At 36.5% G+C, this 24,139-nt stretch overlaps 1 protein-coding gene across 2 annotated transcripts in view; it reads right to left on the reverse strand.

Annotated features, from left to right (window-relative positions):
- Positions 1-24,139, reverse strand: part of ATF6 (activating transcription factor 6) — a 191,457-nt gene that overhangs the window by 30,544 nt on the left and 136,774 nt on the right. For both annotated transcript variants that reach the window (XM_032291587.1, XM_032291586.1), the window contains exon 15: positions 22,464-22,548. In XM_032291587.1, the coding sequence (XP_032147478.1) occupies positions 22,464-22,548 (85 nt within the window). The remainder of the gene's footprint in view (positions 1-22,463; positions 22,549-24,139) is intronic.

A 24,139-nucleotide genomic window follows, 5' to 3' on the forward strand; every position in this document is an offset into this window, starting at 1 on the left:
TTGTAAGTCTGGTGCACTGGCAGATTTAATATCTGGTGAGGATCTGCTTCCTGGTTCCCAGATATTCATCTTCTCACTGTGGCAGAAAGGGTGAGGAAGCTCTCCAGGGCTTATTTCATAAGAGCACTAATCCCATGCATGAGGGCTCTGTCCTCATGAACTAATCACCTACCAAAGGCTCCATATCCTAATACTATCACAGTAGGGCAGGGATTTCAATATACAAATTTTGAGGGGGCCACAAACACTTAGTTTATAGCAACATCTATATTTGCCTGTCTCAAAAGTACATGATTATACACAAGTCTATCTCTCTGTCTCTCTTTCTCCCTGCTCCCTGGATATTTTCAAATGTGTACAGAGGATTAGGGCATTCTTACTAACAACACAGAATAAACATTTTCCACCTAGTCTGTAAGTACTTGCTAATCTAAAGAGCTTTGTGATAATTTTGTACCAATTACTGAAATGCATTTGCATCTGTCTGTCTTTATAACTGAGTGCAGTACCTACTAGATTTCTCTCTAAAATGAGATTATCTCAATCTGTAATGATAGGTCACTTGAACCAAGGGTAGGGGGAGAAGTAATTTTGTTTTGGAGAGCAAACCTCTTGGGAATGGTTACCACACTGGGTGATGCCCCAAAAACAAAGCAGAGAATGTGAAAGTTGGTCATGACTCTTCCCTATCTCTAGGAAAACATGGGTTACCTTAGGAACATGGATTTAATGCTCTCAGTGGTAGAATGATCTTACTCCATGGAAAACAAGGCATTTATAACATGCTAAGTGCCATGAAAACATATCTGTTCTTTCCATAAGCATGTGTAAAATACAGGGAAAAAAAATCACTGGGCTTAAAAACAAGAGGAAAAACAATTAGAAGGGAGTTTAGAAGAAGCAGAAACACCCAAATGGTAACTACTATGGAAGAAACTTACAGCTGAACCCACACTCCTGAGAGTTATGGGACTTTACATAGAAGGAGTTGGCCATACACTTTCTTTAAAAGGGCATTGGGAAAGAGCGTGGTACAGCCAACAGAAGCTCTGCCAACACCACTAGGAAACATCTAGGATTGGAAGGAATCTCAGGCACAACAGCACACAGCTGCTATGTCAATTTGAAGCACACTCACTCCTTCCTCTAGCAGAGCCCCCACTGCATAGTGGTTTCTAGTCCTAAAACCTAAGCAATTCCTGCTACTTCTTTGGTGCTTCCTATAGTTTTCAAACTTTTCTTTAAAAAGTTTTGGGTTCTGAAATGGCTCTGTTAGAAGAGGATAGAGGAAGGTGGAAACAATTTATTGGCATTACAAATCTGAGGGAAGATTTGGTTTGGGGCGAATGTTTGCGTAGGTTTGCTCACGCCCAAGGTGGTCATAACCAGATCATTATCAATTCACACCTGAATGAATGTGAAAGTTCCTAACTGTGGCCCCTGCTCATCCGTGTCTAATCCAGCCTCTGTTTACATACAAGTTATCTTGTACATTGTCATGAGATTAATCTTTTCAACCATCATTTTTATTGCCTCTCTTGCTTTTTGATGGTCCCTGCTATATTGTGAAGAGTGGTGGTGAGATGCTTCTTTATGATAGTGATGCAGGAGCAGAGAAATAAATGAAGTGAAGTGGGCCATGTAATGATCTGGGTAAAAGGTTTTCAGGAAGATGGAAAAGCCCTCAGGCAAGCACAAGCAGTCAACATGGGGAGGAACGAGAAAAACTGTGCTAGAGTGGAAGGTTAAGGGAGATGGCAATAGGAAATAAAATGGGAAAGACAGAGATCAATTCAGCTATGGGAGGCCAAAATTAGGAATGTGGACTTTTATTATGAGTGTAACTCATGATGAGTTAAAGAGTAATTCAATAAGCCTCGCTGAGCAAATGAATTAAAGTCCATTGAGGATCACTTACTTTGTTAAGTTAGGGTTGAAGTCTGAAGCATGATTTAAGAAGAAAAAATATTCTTTTGCATATTGTTCACGTTTAAGTTAAAATCAGCTTATACATTGGCCAAAGTTTTCCAATACTAAAATTCAATAGCTATCTTTCTAAGTCAAGAGGAAAACATAAAGTTACACATACAAATTTCTATTCTAGTTGTGTCTTACAACTTTAATGCTGTCTCTTGATAAAATGGATCAAGTAGCGAATGAATATGCAGAATAAAGATGCTTTAAAAATTATATATATACACATACACATATTTTAGGATGGAGAGACTTTCTTATATATTTTCAGATGATAAAATTATCACCTGTTTACAAGATGGAATTGTGTATGTCAGTGTTCTGTGTAAAAACACTATGACTTTTGGATTCTCCATGATTGAACAATAGATTCACTGAGTGTGATAGACAGCCTCTAGGATGACCCTCAGTAAGCCCCACATCCTGGTGTTCATACCCTTGGTATTTCCCTTCTATAGAGAGTAAGCTGAATGTAATAGTTTGCTTCTAATGAGTAGAACATAGTAAAAAGTGATGATATATCAACTCTGAGATTAGGTTACAAAGATATTATAGTTTCCATTTTGGACACTCTCTTGTTTGCTACTGTGACAGAAGCCAGAGGCCACGTCATATGCTGTCTCATAGAGAGACACATGTGGCAGGGAACTGAGGGAGAACTCTGGCCAACAGCCAGTGAGGAACTGCAAGTCTCAGTCCAAAAGCTCACAAGAAACTGAATCCTCCTAACAACCACATGAGTGAGCTTGCACATAGATCCTCCCCAAAAATGAGACCGCAGCACCAGCTGACAGCCTGATTGCAACCTCACGAGAGACCTAGAGCAGCACCACCTTACTAAACTATACTTGGATTCCTAAACCAAAGAAACTGTGGAATAAAAAATGCTGCTTTAAGCCATTAAGTTTTGGGGTAACTTGTTACACGGCAATATATACTTATTCATTGAGCTACTAAAACATTTTAATGAAGTAAATCAGTTAAATTCTTAACAGTGGCTAATCAAAAAGACATTCAAAATGGTCTGCAATATACATTTAATCATCTTAATAGCATGCCTACCTTTATATATTTTTTTAGCTTTGACTAATATCAGAATTCGTTTAAAAAGGCCAATTTGGAAGGGACAGTCAAAAAATCAAAAGGTTACAGAAATCAAAAGATTTGGTCAGAAACCAAGAAATTCCAGTTTTAAAGAGACAGAAGTGAATGATTAGGTTCCAATATGCCTGAAAAAATCTAGGGATTGTAGTGGATGGAAAATGAGGCTGTAAAATAATGTTGTTTTAAAAGGTACAATAGTGGAATACAAACACCCCAAATAAAATGTGAAAGCTGGTCCAAAAAAACCCTGCATTGCCATTCCAATTAACCACTTACTAGCACTTTTTGATTTTGTGCAACTTACCTTCTTCAAGCCTCTGTTTCTTCATCTATATGATAGGAATAACAACCTTATATTTTAGGGTTGCAAAGCACTCAACACAATGCTTAGCACAGGGTAAACAACCAAAAAAAAGTTGGTTCCTATAGCAATTATTATTTTCTATTATAGTCTTAAATTAGAGTTTAGTTCCACTTTCAAAAAATAAAGTATTCATTTCAGGTTACTCCACAACTGGAGACATTTAGAAAATTTAGCAGAATGTTCAGAAAAACAAAATTTAACCAGAGTTAAGAATAAGACTTGCTCAAGAAGGTGAAAAGATAAACCCACAGAATGAGTAAAAATATGTGCAAGTCATATATTTCATAAGTGACTTGTACCTAGAGGACATAAATAATTTTTATAACTCAATAAAAAGATAAATTATCCAATAAAAAATGGGCAAATTTTCTGAATAGGCAGTTCTCCAAAGAAGATATTCAAATGGCCAGCAACACATGAAAAAGTGCTCAACATTACTGGAGCGGGGAAAGGGGTGAGGAGTGACTGCTAATGGGGATGGGTTTCTTTTGAGGTGATATATTCTAAAATTGTACTAAAAACTACTGAGTTATAGATTTTAAATGGGTGAAATGTATGGTATGTGAATTATAATTCAATAAAGTTGTTCTAGAAGAAAGATGTATAGTACCCCAAAACCTAAAATGCAATAAAATATATATTAAAAAAAAAGAAGTATAAAAAAGTGTAAGACTTGCAAGGTTTAAGTATATATTATTTAGTGTGAAAAAGACAGTGGAAGGCAAGTTGATACTGGTATTTAATATATAAAAACATGCAGTCATAAGGGATGTTAGCTAGTTTTTCTCTATTTCCTCAAAGACTTAAGTCACAATATCAGATTATGTTAACTGTAAGAATTTGTTAACAATAGTGTTTATCAGTAAAGGACTACAGTTTAGTCATAAGTTGTTCAATAAGTTTTCTCCTTAAAAACAGAACAAACATTAGACTTTCTTGGAACCAGCCAGGCACAGTGGCTTATGCCTGTAATCCCAACACTTTGGGAGGCTGAGGCAGGTGGATCACTTGAGGTCAGGAGTTTGAGACCAGCCTGGCCAACATGGTGAAACTCCTATCTCTACTAATACAAAAATCAGCCAGGCATGGTGGTATGCACCTATAATCCCAGCTACTCAGGAGGGATTGAACCTGGGAGGCAGAGGCTGCAGTGAGCCAAGACCGCACCCCTGCACTCTAGCTTGGGTGACAGAGTGAAACTGTGTCTCAAAAAACAAAAAAAAACAAAACAAAAACCCAACCAATTTCTAGGAACCTATTATTGGAGCCTACATTACAGGAACATGTTTTAGATGGAACAGTTTTTTTTTAATAAGTTCCTTCAAGTAATTCCAGAAATAAATTCTCTTGTGTTAGGTCTTATTGTCTGCCTTAAAAATGGTTCTATTAAAACAAATATGGTGTGATTTTTATTTTTCTGACCTGGTTTACATATAGTCATTCTTGAAGGTATGGAGATAAAACTCTTATCTCCAAATGGCTACTTCAATCTTTATCTCTGCATAAAGTTATTTCTTCGGTTTACTTTAAATGTACAATTTGCTACCATTTTCCATCATTGAATCAAAACAGGAAAATAACTGACCAGTGGATACAGAATGTCTCAAAAATTCCTCACCTTATAATAAATGTGAAGAATCTTGCATTTCATATTGAGATAAAACTATTTTTGAAAGAAACATAAGATTCTAATTGATTATGACAAATGCAATTTAATCCTCAAATGTTAAATAAAGTATGCTGTAGCTTAAAATCTAAAAAATAGATCATTGAAACTAGAAAACTAAAACAGCTCACATAAAAATAGAAGCCAAAAATAATGATGACAAATTCAATGAGTATTTCCCGTGCTGCAACTTGAATGCCTAAACTGTACTGTGTGGGAAAAAAAAATTGTTTTAAAAAACCCAAAACAACCTAAACTAAGTGGGAGGTGGAGATTTAATTTTTTTTTTTTGGTTCATGAAAATGTACTGTCATCAAAAAAATAAGCTCATGATTTATTTGCCTTCTAAAGCATACATTGGACTTGAGGAAAAACATTAATTGTCACTGGCCTATCATGCACAAAGTATAGAATGTTAGAGCCAAGAGGGAACTTGAAAGATCACCTACCTCAACCTTCTCATTTTACAGATGAGGATACTAACAGAACTACTTGCTTACATATCACACATCTGGTTAAGACCGGGCAGGATGGGAACAAAAGGCTTTAACTCCAAATGTGGGTTGCTTTCCTAGACATCATACTGACCCTTTAGAGAGAGAGATGATAGGGTACCTGCCCAGACCAAATGGGTCTCCAGTAGAGGCTACATTCTTTAGGACTTTATAACTTCTGAGAATATACGCTATCACCTAGCCTTTCACTAAATGCTTTTTCTTCTTTTTGTGATATTAAGGCCAAACTCACCGTATTTCTTTTTTGGTTGTTGTTTCCTTGTTCTCATCTCCTGTTGAATCTTCTCTGATTATTCAAAATGCTGCTGATAGAAGTTTTTGGCCACTTAGTGCCTGACTTCATACCTAGGTTTACAGAACCTCCTATCTTGTGAGATAGAGCTGACCTCCCACTAGCGAAGTGTATAAAGTACCCAATAATTTATTTCCCAGACTTCCTTGTAAGAAGGGTACAGGCATATGGCCTAGGCTCTGCCACACAGACGCACCAGCTCCAGACTGCAAAGAAGACTCTTCTGGAAAGAAGGGTGGCCTGGAAGGAGTGGTACCTAGTTGCAGGGGCCACCCATGGCTCTGGGCCCGGAAGTACAGTTCAGGATCAGTGATATCACTGATGTAAGCTATGGTCTATGTCCATCTCTGTGCTGTAATTTGGGATTTTGTTTTTGTTTACTGTACCTCTATCCAAGTCAGATTCTTTGGCCCTCCTAGAAATTCTACTTAAGTTACCCAGAGTTAGTTTCTGTCACCTGAAACTAAGAAAACTGATTGATGATATACAGTACCTAAAAAGTAGCTAACAAATGTTCTTCTACACTGTGAGTTTATCTGGGGCAGGGTCTATTATTTCCAGGTCTACTTTATAGTAGAGAGTTCAGAAGAGGCTATGATAAGTGGGAGAAAATCTAATGGTTTGGGAAGAATTAAAAATGAATACACTAATGACTTCAAGAAATAAGAGGGAAGTGAAGCCAACCCAAAGAAATGAGGTAGGCAAGATACAGCTATAGAAAGGCCATTTTATGTGAATCATAAAAAAAACTTCATATAGTTTTCATATTTGTACCTCTCAGCTCATAAGGCAATGCCTAGTACCTATTAGGGTCTTAATAAATGTGGAACTGCACTGACTATTTTCGAAGGTGTACGCCAAACTATATGGCATAACTGTATGACTGACTATACGCCAAATGAGGTTCCCTGGAGTAAAAGGGAGAACAGGATGGTACATCACCAGAATGTGTGACAGCGGCAAAATTAACCAAACACAGGATAGGAGGTGGGAGATTTTTCATGTTTATAGCCCACTTTGTCTAATGGATCTTACTAGCTATCTTAGTCTGAGTGCAAGCCAGTTTTCCTGGGAAATCACATGGTCACATCTATAGAAATGTAGACAGTAAATTCATTAGTGAGAAGACAGGCTGTTTATTTTTACTATTAAATGGTATGTTTTGTTTTGAAAGTAGAATTGGTCTGTTAGTCTAGGACAGGCTAGTTTAAGAAAGTGACTGACATTTACCTACTAGAAAATGCTTTTTTTTTTTTTTTTAAGGCTTTTGTATATTTAAAATGCCATGGAAAAAGTAAGCAAACTTTGCAAGAGATGGCTGCTAAATTTGGATGGAATGAATTTATTTTAAAGTGCTTTAATTAAGTAAACTTACGATGCCAAGAAGGCTGTAGCTTACCATCTCCTAATTTATTTCTCCATATTTTAATAAACTGGTGGGGGAAAAAAAAAGCCTTTCTGGTTTATCATGAAAACTCCAGGATAAATACATCTTTTTGCTGCCATCATGCCAAATTTTGTGCTCAATATTAAACATTTAGGTAGTAGATGACCAGAACATAAAACAGTAGCTGTTACTCTGAAATTATGGTAACATAAACTGGTATTTAGTTCTACTGTCTTGACTTAGTCAGACGCTGTTACTTGAGGGAAAGGCTAAAGACACTATTAAAAGTTAGCACGTGCTTTTCAGAAAAATGACTACAAAGGACCATGCAGAAAGTTTAGCTGTATCTCTCCTAATTTCTAAGCCATCTGAGCCATAAAATAAGGAAAATGTTTATCACAGAGCTTTTGTGAGGACCAAATGCAATTGCATATGTTAAAGAACCAGCAATATACTTAACACACACGGTGGGTACTCAAAAAAGGGGAGCTGAACCTGAATGTGCAACTTATAACTATTTAGTAATATAGACAATGAACAGTTAAAAAGCATTTTGTTTAAAAAGGAAACAAAAATTCAAAATACTCTGAACTGTGACACACACTGAATAAACTTTGTAAATATGTAATTTTACTTATTTCTACTCTTATTATTCCAACAGTATAGTTCAGACATTTTTTTACTATTAACAGTAATAGTATTCCTATCACTATTTTATAACTTTTTCCATAATTCTTTCTTCATTGAACCCTAGATATTATCTATTTTAAATGGGGAAATTGACATAAAGATCTCACTGTCAATTAGGGTGGTCCTTGCTTTTAAAAAATGCAAGGGATGTGGCATTGCTCATTATTTTCTTCTGTATTTATGAATGTGTTTAGCTCAGAGTCACACAGTAATCAGTGACAGGATGAGTTGGTCTTCCAAGAGAAGACAGAAATGTCTTCTAACACATTTATGTCTTGCCTTTCCCCAAATCAAATACTAAGTCATTCTGCTTTCAAATATAAAAATGATTTAAGTCATCAAAGAATGTTCTCGGCCTGGTACGGTGGCTCACGCTTGTAATACCAGTACTTTAAAAGGCTGAAGCAGGAGGAATGCTTGAGCCCAGGAGTTTGAGACCAGCCTGGGAAACACAGATTTAACATATCTCTAAAAATTTATAGAGATAAAGTTTTTAAAATTATGTTTAAAAAAAAGAATGTTCTTGGTGTTACAAACAAATTTCATTTTACATTTAAATGAAATGTTCACCTACAGACCTGAAGATCTGAGATCTGGTCTCAGCTCCGTTAGTAGCTGGGTTGGATCAGCCATTCACCTCCCTCAATCTATTTGCTTAGCTGTTTCATGAAGCTATTGTGTTAAACTGCCCCTAAGTTTTCTCCTGGGTCTAAGATTCTCTATGATCTATGTATACCCTGCTTTCCAATTTGATTATTAACTCTCTGAAGGCATGAATCACATTTTATTCTTCTTTTGAAATCTGTACACTACTTAGCATAGTACTATATGCTGAATATAAAGATGAACAGCAATTAAGTTATCATAATTTATAGTATAAAACTAAGCAACGACTGCAAAGTAACTATCAGTTGACATTTATAATGGTGGTCTTAACTCTCTTACCTTTCAGTCAAGCAAATGACTTTATTTACCTTCTCTAGGTAATAGGGCAGTTTCTATATGGAGTGTTCTGTCCTCTTATCTCCATAAGCCATCAAAATATTATGGGTTTGTAGACTTACTCTTTACATTCTGTGACAAGCAGCATGGAAGGCAGTCTCTAGGATGCCCACAAATGATCCCCACTTCCTGGTATTCATACTCCTGTACAGTCCCCTCCTACAGTGTACCAGGGTTGGTCTATGTAATTAACAGTATGCAGCAGAAGTGATGGTATAATACTTTCAAGATTAAGTTTAAAAGACAACGGCTTCCATCTTGGGAGTGCTGTTACTCAGTTGCTTTCTCACTCTTATGGAGCAGTTGCTTTGGGGAAGCCATGTTGTGGGCAGCCCCAGGGAGAGGCCATCCACTCCATGAGTGAATATGGAGGCACATTCCTGAGACTGGGTTAAGTCTTCAGCCCCAGTCAAGAGCTTCACTGCAACTTCAAGAGAGACCTGGAAGCAGAATCACCCTGCTAAGCTGCACCTAGATTCCTAACCCTCAGAAACTGAGATAATATTTGTTTTCCTTCAGCTGCTAGGCTTTGGGGTAACTTGTTACACACAATAGATAATGTACATAAAGAATCCTTTTTTAAATATGAAGTACCCATCATCTATTGCCCAGATGATAACTTTCTAATTGTTGATCCTACGAAAGCATCATCCCCTCTAATCTATCTTTTGTGTTGCTGCTAGGGGAATCTTTTGAAATATAATTCTGTTTGTGCCTCTTCCCTGCTCAAAATATTTTAATAGTTCCCCCTTACTCAGAGGCTTAAGTCAAACTCTGTATCATGTCCTACAAGGCCATCATGAACTGGCTTCTGCTTGGGTTTACAGCTTCATCTGTACCTTGACCCATGTGCACTTCAGTCTAACTTTAATTCTCCAAATGGACTAAGTACTTTTCTTTCTCTGATATCCCTACTTACACTGTTCCCTATGCTTGGAGTGCCTCATTCACTTGGCCGGTATTGAAGATTCGGTACAAATTTCACTGTGTGTTCATTTAATTAATTACATTGTTTGTTGGATACAATGGACAGAGCCTGGCTTATATAGATACTTCATATATTTAATTCAATTCAACAAACATTTTTGAGCAGCTACTATGTATTAAGCATTTAGTTTTGTCAGGCAGTAGGAATAACAAAAATATTGAATAAACAAGGTCCCTAACCTTAAGGAGCCTCCAATTTAGCAAGTCGGATGACAACTACTGATTACAAACGAGATGAATGTTACAAAAATAAGAGAGTTCAGAGTACTCTGAATATATAAAGTGGGAAGGGGTCCTAATCTATTCCATGGACTTAGGGAAGCCTTCCCTGACTGTTTATTGAGTAAGGTACTCAATGAAAAACTGTATCTAATCAGGATAAAAACACAGTCCTAAGCTTCAGCCCAAAAATCCAAATCAGCAAATAAAACAAAAAAGCTTGGCACTAACACATAAGAAAAAGCCAAAGACTATATTTGACAGAAGGTACAATGTATGATGTAACTAGAAAAAAAAACCTTGGTTTCACCAACAGAAATAAACTATATAGAATTAGAGATACTCCATTATGCTGAGCATTCATCAGCCCTCTTTAAGAGATGTGGAAAAACCAGAGCCCGTTAAGAAGAGAATGACCAGAATCGAGGCACCATGAACCCAGGTCACAAGAATAGCTTCTCAAAACTGGAAGGTCTTGGTATGTGAAGACTCAGAAGGTATACAGTGTACACACAGCTGAAGGTTTGTCATGCGGAAGAAAGATTATATTTATATATAAGCCTGTTGATTTAATGTAAGGAAGAGACAGAAAAGGAACAATTTACAAACTGCCACAGCTATTGAAAGCAGGCAGTCACTATACATAAAGGTGATTATATCTAAACTGTTTGCTCACTGAGCAACATGTTACAGAAAGGAATCCAATCCCTGTAAGGGAGTTACCATGGATAACTTTGTACTAAAGCCTTAACCCTGATATTTTGTGGCATGAATACACGAATATTAATGCATCTTTCTTTGTCCTAATCTACACCATAATCATGCCAAGTAGATCACATTTCCCACAAGGCTCTGTCCTATATAATAGTTACAGTGAAAACAAAGAGATAGGTCCTTGGTAACTTCAAAGAAACTGCTTATATGGCCTTCCTAACAATTCCTTTCCTGCAACAAACTATTGTGCAGTTTACATTTGCCTCATTATTTAATCTAAATCTTATATTTAAGCCAGGCATTTGTTTCTGTAAAATTTATAATACATATGGAGGCAAATATCTCTATGGATGCTTGGTTGAGTTCAAAGGCAACTCTTGCCTGGCATACTCAAGATCCCCAAAGCAAGAATGCTCTCTCAACACAGGAACATGTAATTAACAATCTGCATTTATATGTTCAATGTCAAGATTCTAGATTTTTTTTTAAATATGGATTTCTTAGAACTCTCTATTCATAACAGCTCAAGAGAAGGAGTATTTCCCAATGTGAATGAAAACCAGCACGTCTTTGACATGTACATCTGTGAAATCACACTGGCCATCCTCAGCTTACAGATGTCTTCAATAACAAAGAAAGTATCATGTAAGTGTTGACAGACCTATATAACACTCTACAGAAAGTTATGATCTCCAGTGTTTCCAGTTGGTGTAACTGCAAAAGAGAATAGATAGAGGAGTTGAACCTGTGCTTACTAAGCTATTCTTCTGAAAAACGGAAACTTGAGACTATGTGAAGTGGTTCATCTTCTGACAAAGTGCAAGGTTCTTGATTTCCCCGTACAAAGATAAATCCATTCTGAGGAGCTTAATAGTAAAAAATAAAGAAATAACACAGACTTTGGAGAGTTAGTGGGAGGCTCAAACCAACTCTGTTGGCTTAAATAGATGCTGATCTCTAGCTTTTATTTGTTGAAAGCTAAACCATCTGTTTGAGTAGAAACAGATTTTTGCCGCAAGGGAAAAGGAGTGAACGTGATCTCACTGAAAGCTAACGGGACTCTGAAAGTCACTTACGTACAGTGGGCTCAGCAACTGGCTCCTTTGGGTCAAGGAAGTAGCTAACATCCTAGAAGGTACAATGCAAGCTGATTGAATCTAAACCTCTGGGGTCTTGTGAAGCTTCCTGTAAACTAAATAATTAGTAAATAAAATACAATAAAGACAAACTATTCATGGAAAAATTACCCATGCAACTGCCAATAAATCATCAACACAATAATTATTCTTGGCAAAGTAATAACATTCCAAGTACATAAAGGCCGCTCTACTATTAACCCTATTTTTTCCATTTAAGAAATCTATTTTTTTCCAGGTCAACTTTATAGTAGAGAGTTCAGAAGAGGCTCTGCTAAGTGGGAGAAAATCTAATGGTTTGGGAAGAATTAAAAATGAATACACTAATGACTTCAAGAAATAAGAGGGAAGTGAAGCCAACCCAAAGAAATGGGGCAAGTAAGATACCGCTATAGAAAGGCCATTTTATATGAATCATAAAAAGGCAAAAAATTCCCAACACCAAGTATATATTGAAAATTAAGTATCATAGCATTTCTTTGGGCATGGGATGAAGAGAAGGAAGAGACCCAGATAAATTAAAAAAATACAACACCTTCCAGGTAATTATCTTTGGGTAGTGTGAGATAAAGCCATAAATGAGAGGTGGTTACATTAGGGATGTTTAGTGAAGGAAAGACTATTTATTCTAGGACCTACAGAAGTATTCTAGTGGTCCACAGAAGTAAAGCAAAAAGTTTTGCAGAGGTGGAAGGATTTCAGCTGGATCTTGAAGGATGGGTAGGAGATAGCCTGCAGGGAAGAGGGCAGACAATCCATGACACGGCTGCTACATGTACAAAAATAGCCAGAGTGATCTGTTTACATGTATATCAGATCAAGTCACTTCCCACCTCAAACTCCTCAGCACCTTCCCACTATACTGATAAATCACAACTCTTCACTACGGCCTATAATTCCATCTGATCTGGCTTCTGTTTACCTTCCTGATCTGATCTCCTATCATTCCTACCTCTCCCTATCGGCTCCTGCTCTAGCCTCAGCGGTCTTCTGACAATCTCTAAAATTGACATTCTCTCCAGCCTCAGGGCCTCCGCTCCCCTTTTGCTCCCTGTGCTTGGAATCTTCTGCCCCTGGGCTCTTCACAGTTGATTCTTCTCGTCCTTCAGATCTTGGTTTAACTGTTATCCTCTCACTATCCAATCAAAAAGGCCTTCTCTACCCTGGACTCCCACCATCATATTTCATCAAGGGACCGTATTTCTTTCTTTCTCCCAAATTATCATAAGCTGCAATTGTTTTGTTTGGATTGTTAGTTATTAGTTTGTTTTCTTTTGTGTCTTCCACTTAGAGGCTACAGTAAAGTACAAATCATGTGTACTTTCAATGTTGGTATCTCCAGCATTCGGCATAAAGAAGGTTCTCAGCGAATGAGTATTTTTAAATGAACTAATGAACAGAGATTCAAGGAACTGTCAGTAGAACAGTTTGGTTAGAGCTGAGTTGAGAAGGTAATGTGGGGACAGACTGTCCTGGGCTTTTGATGCCACGCTATAGCACTTGGATTTCATCTGACAGACACTGAAAATCTACCGCTGGTTCTCAAGAGGGATAATGATATAACAAAAGCAGTGTGTAAGGATGACTCATCTTGGCAGCAGTATGCAGGGTGAATTGCAGGAAGTAAGATGGAAAAATAATAAATTAGGGAGACCAGTTAAAATACTACTGCAACTATATAACAAGAGGAATAATCTCAGTAATCCCAATCATGCCCAAGGCAAAGCAAAGAAAAAAAAAAAAAAAGGAAAAACAAGCAAAGAGAGAGCTCAACTTTCTTCCTTTTTTCTGCAGAGCCCCACTCTGTATTTCTTGCTGCCCCATGCCTATCTCCATAAGCTTTGTATCTTGTAAAAGCATCGAGGTGGTGAATGACGAGAAGTCTACGACAATACAAGTGATGGAAAGGGACACTAACTTGTGAGGGGGCTGGTATTAGCTAACAAAAAGGAAGGAGAAAACGAAATTCGTTTTCACCAGTCAACAATTACTTGGTGGTATTCTGTTACGAGAGATACACAAAAATACCCACCAATGCCGTCTCTAAATCAAGATGCGTAAATCTCACACTGTCCCTCCCATTTTACCCATTTCTTTGAATGGTAGTACTAGTCGCTCAGTGTTCTGCCTCAAAATCATGGACTCAGCTTTTCCTTCTCTCTCCTTCGTAAATCATCACCTGCCAAATGCTATAAATTTTTCCTTTGGATTTCTTTGGAAATTTTTTCTTTCTTCCCATTCCAAGCTTTGAATCACCTCATCCCGAGACTGCTGCAAAGTATCCTAGCTCATCTTCTCTCTTCATTTTTTTCTGTATACAATTCTCAGCCACATTAATAATCTCCGAGTCCTCATGTGTTATTCTTATGTTTGATACTTTAAAGTTACATCCTTAGCTCATTAATGACCTAAATCATCTGGCTGCATCCATGAAATAAATACTTATTTCTCTTTTCAACATGAATCCTCTTTACTGTCTCTTCCCAGACACTTTGCTCAATTCCAATTTAGCACATGATGGAGTGCTGCAGCAAGCAGCTGCTGCTAATATGTCTACCCAATATCCATTATTTCCTTAAAAGAACGCCAAATTTTTTTTTCAAATCATAATGTGCTGAGTTAAAATATTATATTTCTGAGCTTTCTTTGAAGCTAGGCCTAAATAGCTGACACAGTTTGTGTTCAATCAGACATAACCAAAAAACTGTGATCATCAAAAGCAGTTACATCAACATTCTTTTTTTTATTATTATTATACTGGGGTACATGCGCAAAACGTGCAGGTATGTTACAAAGGAATACACGTGCCATGGTGGTTTGCTGCATCCATCACCCCATCATCTACATTAGGTATTTCTCCTAATGCTATCCCTCCCCTATCTCCCCACGCCCTTCTATCCCTCTCTTAGCCTCCCACCTCCCGACAGGCCCCGGTGTGTGATGTTCTCTCCCTGTGTCCATGTGTTCTCATTGCTCAACACCCACTTATGAGTGAGAACATGCGGTCGGTGTTTGGTTTTCTGTTCTTGTGTCAGTTTGCTGAGAATGATGGTTTCCATGTCCCTGCAAAGGATATTAACTCATCCTTTTTTATGGCTGCATAGTATTCCATGGTGTATATGTGACACATTTTCTTTTATTTTTAAAACCAATGCATTTATTTGGTTGGTTTGCTTCCTGCCCTTCTGTTCGACCTCTCCAACTAAAAATGTGTTTCATGTGCTGGCCCTAGCATTTGCAACCACTGTCATTAAGTTCTTCTAGATTTTCTTTATATGGAAATTACTTTGAGATCAAATATAATTACAATTTAGCCTGATAGTCATTTGTTTATCTATGTGGGCGCTTAATCCAGGTAAGAGTATTGTTTATTACACATGTACCACACAAACAGGTACATGGCATACAGAAGGGATGGGAAACAGTGAGAACAAATCAATGAATGTGTTGGTCAAATTGTGAAACATATCTGCTGATGACTTGTTCATAGGATTCATTCCCTTATGAAAGATATCTACAAAGTAGCTATCTACCATTTAAAAAACCAAACATATCTATCACTAAAAAATCAAACCAAAAAACCCCTCTTCTATGTTCTATCTTGTTCAATTATTTATCAAAAGTGAAAGAAAAGCAATGGGCAGTTTCACCTCAACATAAGTGAAATAATTTTAAAGCATGAAACGTTAGCTAACAGTAACTGGTAGTAGAACTTCCAAAATCCTTCAAAAAAAAAAAAAAAAAAAAAAACAGCAGTAGGTTTTAATCCATCATCCACTGTTCCACCAGTTTCAAAGCATACCTAGCATTCTATTTTTATTCCAATAACCTTTTGTGTGACTTCCTCAGACACAGGAAGACTTTCTTTCTTGCAGCTTCTCTAACCTGTTTTCAACTCTCTTATGAAACAAAGGAATTTAAACAATAAACGGAATGCAAAGTAAAAAACAATAAATTACAAAATAAAACTGGCATGGAGAACACAAATGAGGTGACTGGTAATTTCTAATGGCATTAATTTCACACCCATATCCAACTCTCTTTAGTGATTTCTGAAACTTTTTCCCATGACTCAAAACCACAAAGTATAACCATAATACATTACAGTTTAAGACCAGACATTGACCTGGAAATGTAATTTACTGTGCTCAAATTGAAAAATCAAATTCATCTTCTAAACATCCTCATCCAATGTATTACATAAACCAGTTGCTAAATAAAATCTGAATTTGTCTTCACTTTCGGTCCTCTGCCACCCTCTCCAAAATTTTACAAGCTCCACTTGAGTCTGAGAGAGGGATCATCCACAATTCATTTTTGTTTCCAAGTTATATGCAACTTTTAAACTCAGAAATGACAGAAAATATATTTTATTCAACTTTCCCAAATGCTTATATGCTCAGAATGAAAAACTCTGATGTTAGAGATATTCTTACAATGTCTCTGTTCTTTCAATAAATAGGTACTCAAACTTTTTGTGCCTACATAACTTAAACTCTTCAGAGTATATATTATATAATTATAATTTGTCAAATCTATATGTCTAATAAGCCTAAGAAATTTATCTCTGGGTCTTGAAGAATTCTACGGAATTACAGTTTCCTATAGGACAACTTTTTGTACAGTTTTATTTATAGAACGATTGCTGAAAAGGAGGCTAATAATTTCAATTCACTCTGACCTCCAAATCTCAATGTGGTAGAAAGGTGGCTTAGTATATGTTTTAATTATGTTACACTTGAAAAGATGGGACTAATTTGTGGTTGCCAACTATTATTAATCATATAAAGAATTAAACTCGTAAAATATATTCAAGTGGCCACAAATTAATTACCAAATAACATTTACCTTACATATTCTTTCACTCAACAAACATATACCTATCAAATTCAAACAACTGTATTATGTTATACTGCTCCCAATGCATCTGTACAACCTTATAGTGTAGGAATAAAGGGGTATAAAATCTATCTTAAATTTTGGAGTCCCAAATATTTTCAATCCTTGCACATCTGTCTTTAATACTGAATTAACAATATAATTAACTGGAAGATATTTTATACAATCTATTTAAATCTTGGCTCTGCTACATAGCAATTGTATAAATGGCACGAATTGCTTTCTTGAGGCATAATGTCTTTATCTACAAAAAAATAAAGAGAATAAAAGTTGAGTATCCCTAATCCAAAAATCTGAAATCAAAATTGCTCCAAAATCTGAAACTTGTTGAGTGTTGACATGATACCACAAGTGGAAAATCCACACCTGACACCTTTACCTTCTGAGGGTTTAATGTATATTAACTTTGTTTCATGAGCAAAATAGTTAAAAATTGTGTATAAAATTACCTTCAGGCTGTGTATATATAAGGTGTATCTGAAACATAAATGATAAATCTCATGTTTAGACTTGGGTCCCATCCACAGGATATCTCCTTATGTATATGCAAATATTCCAAAATCCGAAATAATTCTGGTCCCTTGCATTTTGTCCTTTGTATCTTTCCTTTTTGACCAATGGATTCACGCCACATGATCCCAAACATTTTGAAAAAAGAACAGTCAACCTGCACTTAGCTGGCAGCTCAGCATTACATGAGTTCTGTAAATAGAAGTGCCTCATCTTTCAGTTTCCTGCACCAGGTACTGTTCCAGGTGCTGGGGATATGGTGAGAAGTGGCAAACATAACAGACAAAACTCCGTCCTCACAGACGAGGAGATGCCGGATAAGCTGACTGAGGAGACACAGGAGGAAACCTAGACAAGTCATGGTTTCATGAAAGCCTAGAAAATAGCATATTTCAAGAAAGAAGAGATGTCAAAATGTACAGAAGGGGACTGACTAGAAAAGGGCATGAGGAAATTTTTTGAAGTAATGAAAATATTTCTATTATGGTTGAAATGGTGGCTTCATAATGTTTTACATTTGTCAAAACTCATTAAATTTTAGACAAAAAATTGATGAATTTTATTGTATGTACATTACACCTAAATAAGTCTAATTTTTAAAATGTAAATGTCACGAAAGGCAGTAAAAAGGCTAGGAGCTTTTCAAGGTTAAAGGAAGCTAAAGAGGTAATGATGAGTAGGTGTAATGTATAATCTTAGGAACATACACTTAAAAAGTTATAAAGAATATTTTTGGGGAAAATGGAGAGATTTGAATATAGGCTACATATTGAACTCCACTGTATCACTGTTAAACTTTTTTGGTATGATCATTTTATTATGGTTATGTAACAGAAAGTCCTTTTCATAGCAGATATATTTTCAAATATTTAGGGGTAAAGTATCATGATGTCTGCAAGTCACTCTCAAATAGGTTTTAAAAATCTGGTGAGTGTACACAGATAGATATAAAACAAATACAGGAAAAATGTTAACAATTGCTGACATCTAGGTAAGGATCTCTAAATATTTACTGTATTCATCTTTCAATTTTTCTATAGAACTGAAATTTTTAAAAATAAGAATTGGGTGGACTAAAAAAAAGGAGGAAAGAGCTGTGTCAAATACTGTTGAGAGGTCAAGTAAGATGACATTGAGACATGACCTTTGACTTTGGCAAGACATTTGTCATCCACTTCCTTTTGCAAAAGCATTTCAGTGGAGTGGAAGGGCAAGCGCATTTCATGGAGTAGAAGGGGCAAAAGCTTGGTAAGGATGAAAAGAAGACAGAATCAGAGGTAAGGAAGTAGAAACAGTGAGTGTAACTCTTTTGAGTGTTTTGCTCTAAAGGGTAACAGAGAAATAGGATGTGAAGTCACAGAAGTCTCCCTACACCAGAGATAACAGTAATAGTAAGATATCTTGGGCTGGCTGCAGTGGCTCATGCCTGCAATCATAGCGCTTTGGGAAACCGAGGCAGGAGGATCACTTGAGCCTCGGTTTTGGTTTCACTTGAGCCTTTGGTCTTGGTTTCAAGACCAGCCTGGGCAACACAGGGAGACCCTGTCTCTACAAATAATTTAAAAATTATCTGGGAGTGCAATGCACCTGTGTTCCGGAGCTACTTGGGAGGCTGAGGTGGGAGGACTGCTTGAGCCCAGGAGGTGGACACTAGAGTGAGCCATGGGTCATGCCATTGTACCCCAACCTGAGCAACAAAGCAAGTCTCTGCCTCAGAAAAAAAAAAAAAAAAGACATTTGTATGCTGATGGGAATAATCCAGTAGAAAAGAAGAAACTGTTTGAAAGAGGAATGATATAAATGCAGGAGTAAAGTCTTCGAGCGCTGTGAGAGGTGCTAGGAGTCAGGGTCCAAAAGGAAGAAATCACCTTAGAAGCTGGCGATGATGACTTAAGGACAATGACAATGATGATTATTGCAGTAACACAGAAGCTAACCTCAAAATAGGCAATATCTAAAGCTTTTTACTCATTTCATTCTCACTCAACTCTTAGAGGAAGGTATTACTAATATCTTCTTTCACAGATGAGGAAGCTGAGGTACAGAAGTTAATTAACTTGTCCAATGACACATATCTAGTAAGTAGCAAAGCTGGGATTCAGAACCCAATGGAAGAGACTTTTCTTTCAGTGCAACAGGAGGGAAGGCAGAGTCTGTGGGTGCAGATGCAGCTGGGCCAGTGGTAGTGGAAACATGATGTCGTTCTTGCATGATGACATCTATTTTCTCAGTGTAGTATTTGGTGAGTTCATCAGCTGACGGTGTGGGAGAGAGGATGTTGGAGTTTTGACAAGAGAAGGTGAGAAATTCTTTTTTCAGAGAGAGGGAAAGTGAATTTACTAGCAATGACTGGCAATATTAAATACCCCTTTGAAATCAATGGTCATAAATTTGAAGTGAATCTACTTGTTCTCACTGGACGATACTTTCTGGCAATTTCTCAGCCGTTTGAGAGCAGCCATAGAGAGGAGAATTGGGTTTACGTAGAGAGCAGTTTTGCCAACAGAGTGGCACCTAAGAAGAAAGGAGCCAGGAAGTAAGGGGTGTTCCCAAGAGAGCGGTGACAGTACAGGACCATGAAATTTAGGCTGGGTAAGGAGGAATGTATGGCCATTAAGGATGTGCTGGATACAGAAAATAAGTGATAGGTCAAACGACTGTAGACTTGTGAGGTAAGAGAGTAGTTGGAGTGTGAATTCTGAAGTAAGAGAGTAAGTAACAGAGTGTGGGATATCTGAAAAGGAGATTTCAAAGAGAGTACTACTATTGATGACAGTAAGCTCTAGATTATGACCAGGTGGATGGGAGGCTGAGGTGGCGTGAAATAAAAGACAACTATATCAAAAAAGGCTAAAGTACTAAATGACACCTCTATGTGGATGCTGAAGATAGACAGCAGGATGACAGAGGCAGTGGAGGAGTCATCAGTGAAGGTGGACCAGATGACAGCAACAAAGAAGGGTAGGAGGGGTAAACTGATGTGATAGATTTGTAAGATGTTAGGGGGACTGAAGGAGAAAGAAGGAGAAATAATTTGAAAGGTGTAGTGGGAAGCAAAGATATCACCTACCCTGCTGTAGACTTTGAGGTACATGAGGCAGGGGAAAAAAATCAGGCTCTAATTTAAGAAGCATCTTCAGAGCAAAAAAATAAAGAGACTGCTCAGAAAAGGTGAGGATGTAGCATGGTACTTGAAACATGGTACATATTCAATCAATATTTCTTGAATTTCTTGAATTTGAATCTTAATTTTTTAATAGGGCTTATCCTAAAAAGGGAAGTTTTTTAGAAGACTATTTACAAAGAGTCTGAAACAGATTAAAAAGACAAGGATCCTCTAATGACTAGGTTTTCCAAATCATGAAAGGCTCCTCTTCAAAAACAGTCACCTGGCCAAGATAAACATAGTCAAACATCATCTTGTTGGGTTTGGCTTAATATAAATAGATAGCTCATTGTTATAAAGTAAGACCAGGCGTTCTCTTGCATAAGAACCCAATATCAGAATAGCAAAATTAAGTGAATTCTGCCTTGATAAAGCTTAGAAAATAGCCTTTCTGAGCATAAGCGGACCCTCTGGTCTATTATAGTTCAGGCGGAGAAACTTAGGTACCTGTAGATTGAGAATAAATGAGACTTCCTAAATACACTCTTTGAAATGTAATAAAGTGCACTTTGGAATTTCTTCTTCTTCTTCAGGTAGTAATATGATTATTCCATGAATCATTTCAGAGGTATGTCTTTACTAAAGAAAGATACTTTCTTCTCAATGTTATCATTTTTCTTAAACTTCTTCTGAATGTCTTTGTAAGGCTAAGTACCATAATTTTTTATGCTTTAACAAAAAACCATTTATGTTTATGTCTATAAAGTTACTTCCTAAGCATTTCTAACAAGCTGTCTATATACAGCTCAGGAAATTCTATAGTCCTCTATGGTCTTAAAACGTACAATGAATACTACTTTTTCCCCAAAGACTAAATTTTATTGAAACTTATCTAGAATTTCCCCAAAGTCCTAGTGTTTTGTTTTATAATTGTATTTGATGGTTTAATTATATTCATCAATCAGAATGTGAGCTGGTTCAACTGCAGGTTAGTTCAAAGGGCTTCTCATTTTCATCTTCTTCATGTACTATGAGGTCTTTACTACCAGACAGAAAATTTACTAGTACCTCCATTTTGTCTGATACACAAACTTGAAAAAGACAGCCAACTCTCCGATTTTCAGTATGATGTGTCAGAGAAAGTGATTAGTCAATAATATACACTGTGCTCACTTATAATCCACAGCTGTAATGGGAGTGAGTTAGTTCTCGTCTCCACAAAGAATGCCGCTGGAAGTAATCTCTCCTTCACTAGATTTCTCAGTACCTTACATATTAGTTATGTGACTTTCTCTTTGGAGTACAGTGATTTTTGTGCTTGTCTTTTTTTCCTTCTAAACTACAAGCAGGTATACTATGCCTTAACATCTGTGTCTTATATTATTCGTACTTTGCTTAATGTCCAGTGCTAGTAGTAGAACAAAATGCGATAGTAATACTACCAAGACCAAACTCGTGAGTATTATCAATTAAACATAAATAAGCTTCTGTGGCATGGTAGGATCATATCAATATTTAGGTAACACAGGAAATTGCTTTGAGTTCCAAAAATCTAATTTACAAATTCACTGTCAGAACACAGCAGAAGCTTCTTACACTACATTTATGACAAGAAAGGTCCCAGATGGCAAGCCTGTAGAGCAGTCAAGATGCTAGCTTTTCCAATTTTATAAGTAAAAGAGAGCTACTTTTTCTTTTAAGGATATAGTACTTTTTAAAAAAAGAATAACAGATTTTAAAAATAATATTTTTGTGAAAACAGTGGGAAAATGTTTCAGAAATAATACATGGATATATACTCGTTTAACTGAACATTTTAAATGTCTTTGAACTAATGCAGAGAATCTTGGTTAAACAAAGAAATCTTGTGTTATTCATAAACCAAAATTTCAACTTACCATTTATGTTTATTGCTGGTAACACAATTGACATTTTTGGTCTTGTGGTCTTGTTATGGGTGGTAGCTGGTAAGAGCAGGTGATCCTAAAATTAACAAAGAGCAATCTGTTATATATAACAATTGGGTTAGTCCTATGACAGGCCAAATTCAGGGTTTCTAAGAGGCCAATATTTCATTGGGGTCATGAAAAATGATAGTTTTTATTTGAAGTTGGCTTAGAGGTAATTAACTACAAACTGTCTTAGAATCATTCATTCATTAATGCAATACACATTTACGGAGTGTCTACCATTATCAGGCACTGTGCAGTGACCTTGGAAAACTCTTAGGTTCTTACAACACATATGCTGTAGCACACTATAAAGAATATTGGTCAAGCAGTCAAGACAAGGGATTTTAATCCTAATTCTGCCACTAAATACCTGTATAATCTGGACAAGACTACATATCCTTTCTGCGTTTCCATTTTCAGTCCTATAAAATGATGGGGGCTAGACCAGAAAATGTCACAAGATACTGAAAGTATCTATCCACTAAACAGTCATTTTCAAACTTTTTTTAAAAGGAGGGCAACTTTTTTTCCCATCAAAATTCTTATCCCAAGAATTTTCTACATGTAGAATAAAGAAACTGTCAACATGTAGAAGAAAGATTTTGACTGAAGCAGGGCCAAGGCCTAGAGCCTTACCTGCTTAGCCTCCTCTTCTCCCTTTGAAGTGACCACAGCATTAGACATTTATTTGCAAGTGACAGGTGTATAGTAAAGCAGATGTACAGTTTTTGCCCTTAAAAAGCATACAGTTTGGTAGAAGAGTTTAAAAAATTTATAAATATATGCCTACCACAACTGTATAGTCCTAAATTTTACAGGGCATCTGAAGTTTCTCATTTCCAGCACACAAGCACTGAAAATAAGACTGAGCCAAGAGAAGTCTTGCTTCACAAGAGGCAGAATATAAGTGTTTTGAAAAATGTTATGTACATCTGTAGGCATTCTAAGACTGATTATAAATGACTTATGACTTCGATATTAACTACTGTTTTCAATAACTCCTGTCAGAACACAGAAGGAAGAAACTCTTCTTCCTAGCAAAAACATAAGCACTGTCACAGAAAAAAGAAAAAAAGTATATTAGCATTTCCATTTAAGGGAGCATGGTTACACTGGAGATAAACCAAAACCTAAGTTTGACCCATTTTGCTTTCTTTTCTTGTTCCTATGTTCATTGTTTCACCATTCATCCAACAAATCTATTATATAAAATAACTCATCAAAAAGTAGGATCTGATACAGCTGAGAGCAATAAAAATTCAACACAACTTCAAAGTTGATATGAAGTGCTATTATCAGCGAAACCAAGAAAAAAATCTAAAAAGTGAAAAACAAATGGAAATTGATATACATGAACAGAATTGTGTAGAAAACATTTCCAGTAACTGCTTCTATTTTGTGTAATTCAAGGCAATATTTCCATGAGAACATGTTTTTTAAAATTGGGGAGGGGAGAGAAGATGAGTAAAGTTCTGTTAGAATTCCAGCATTGCAGCAAGGGAATTTTTTGTTTTGCTTTTTTAAGTGCATTGTTAGACACAAAGATCACACATTTCTGAGAAAGATAACATTATATCCAAGGAAAAACAGAATTTGCTGATCTTTAAGCCATGAAAGTTATA

The sequence above is a fragment of the Sapajus apella genome, unplaced genomic scaffold (genome assembly GCF_009761245.1).
Source record: "Sapajus apella isolate SASKATOON/1434 unplaced genomic scaffold, GSC_monkey_1.0 scaffold25, whole genome shotgun sequence".
NCBI classification, from domain to species: Eukaryota; Metazoa; Chordata; class Mammalia; order Primates; family Cebidae; genus Sapajus; species Sapajus apella.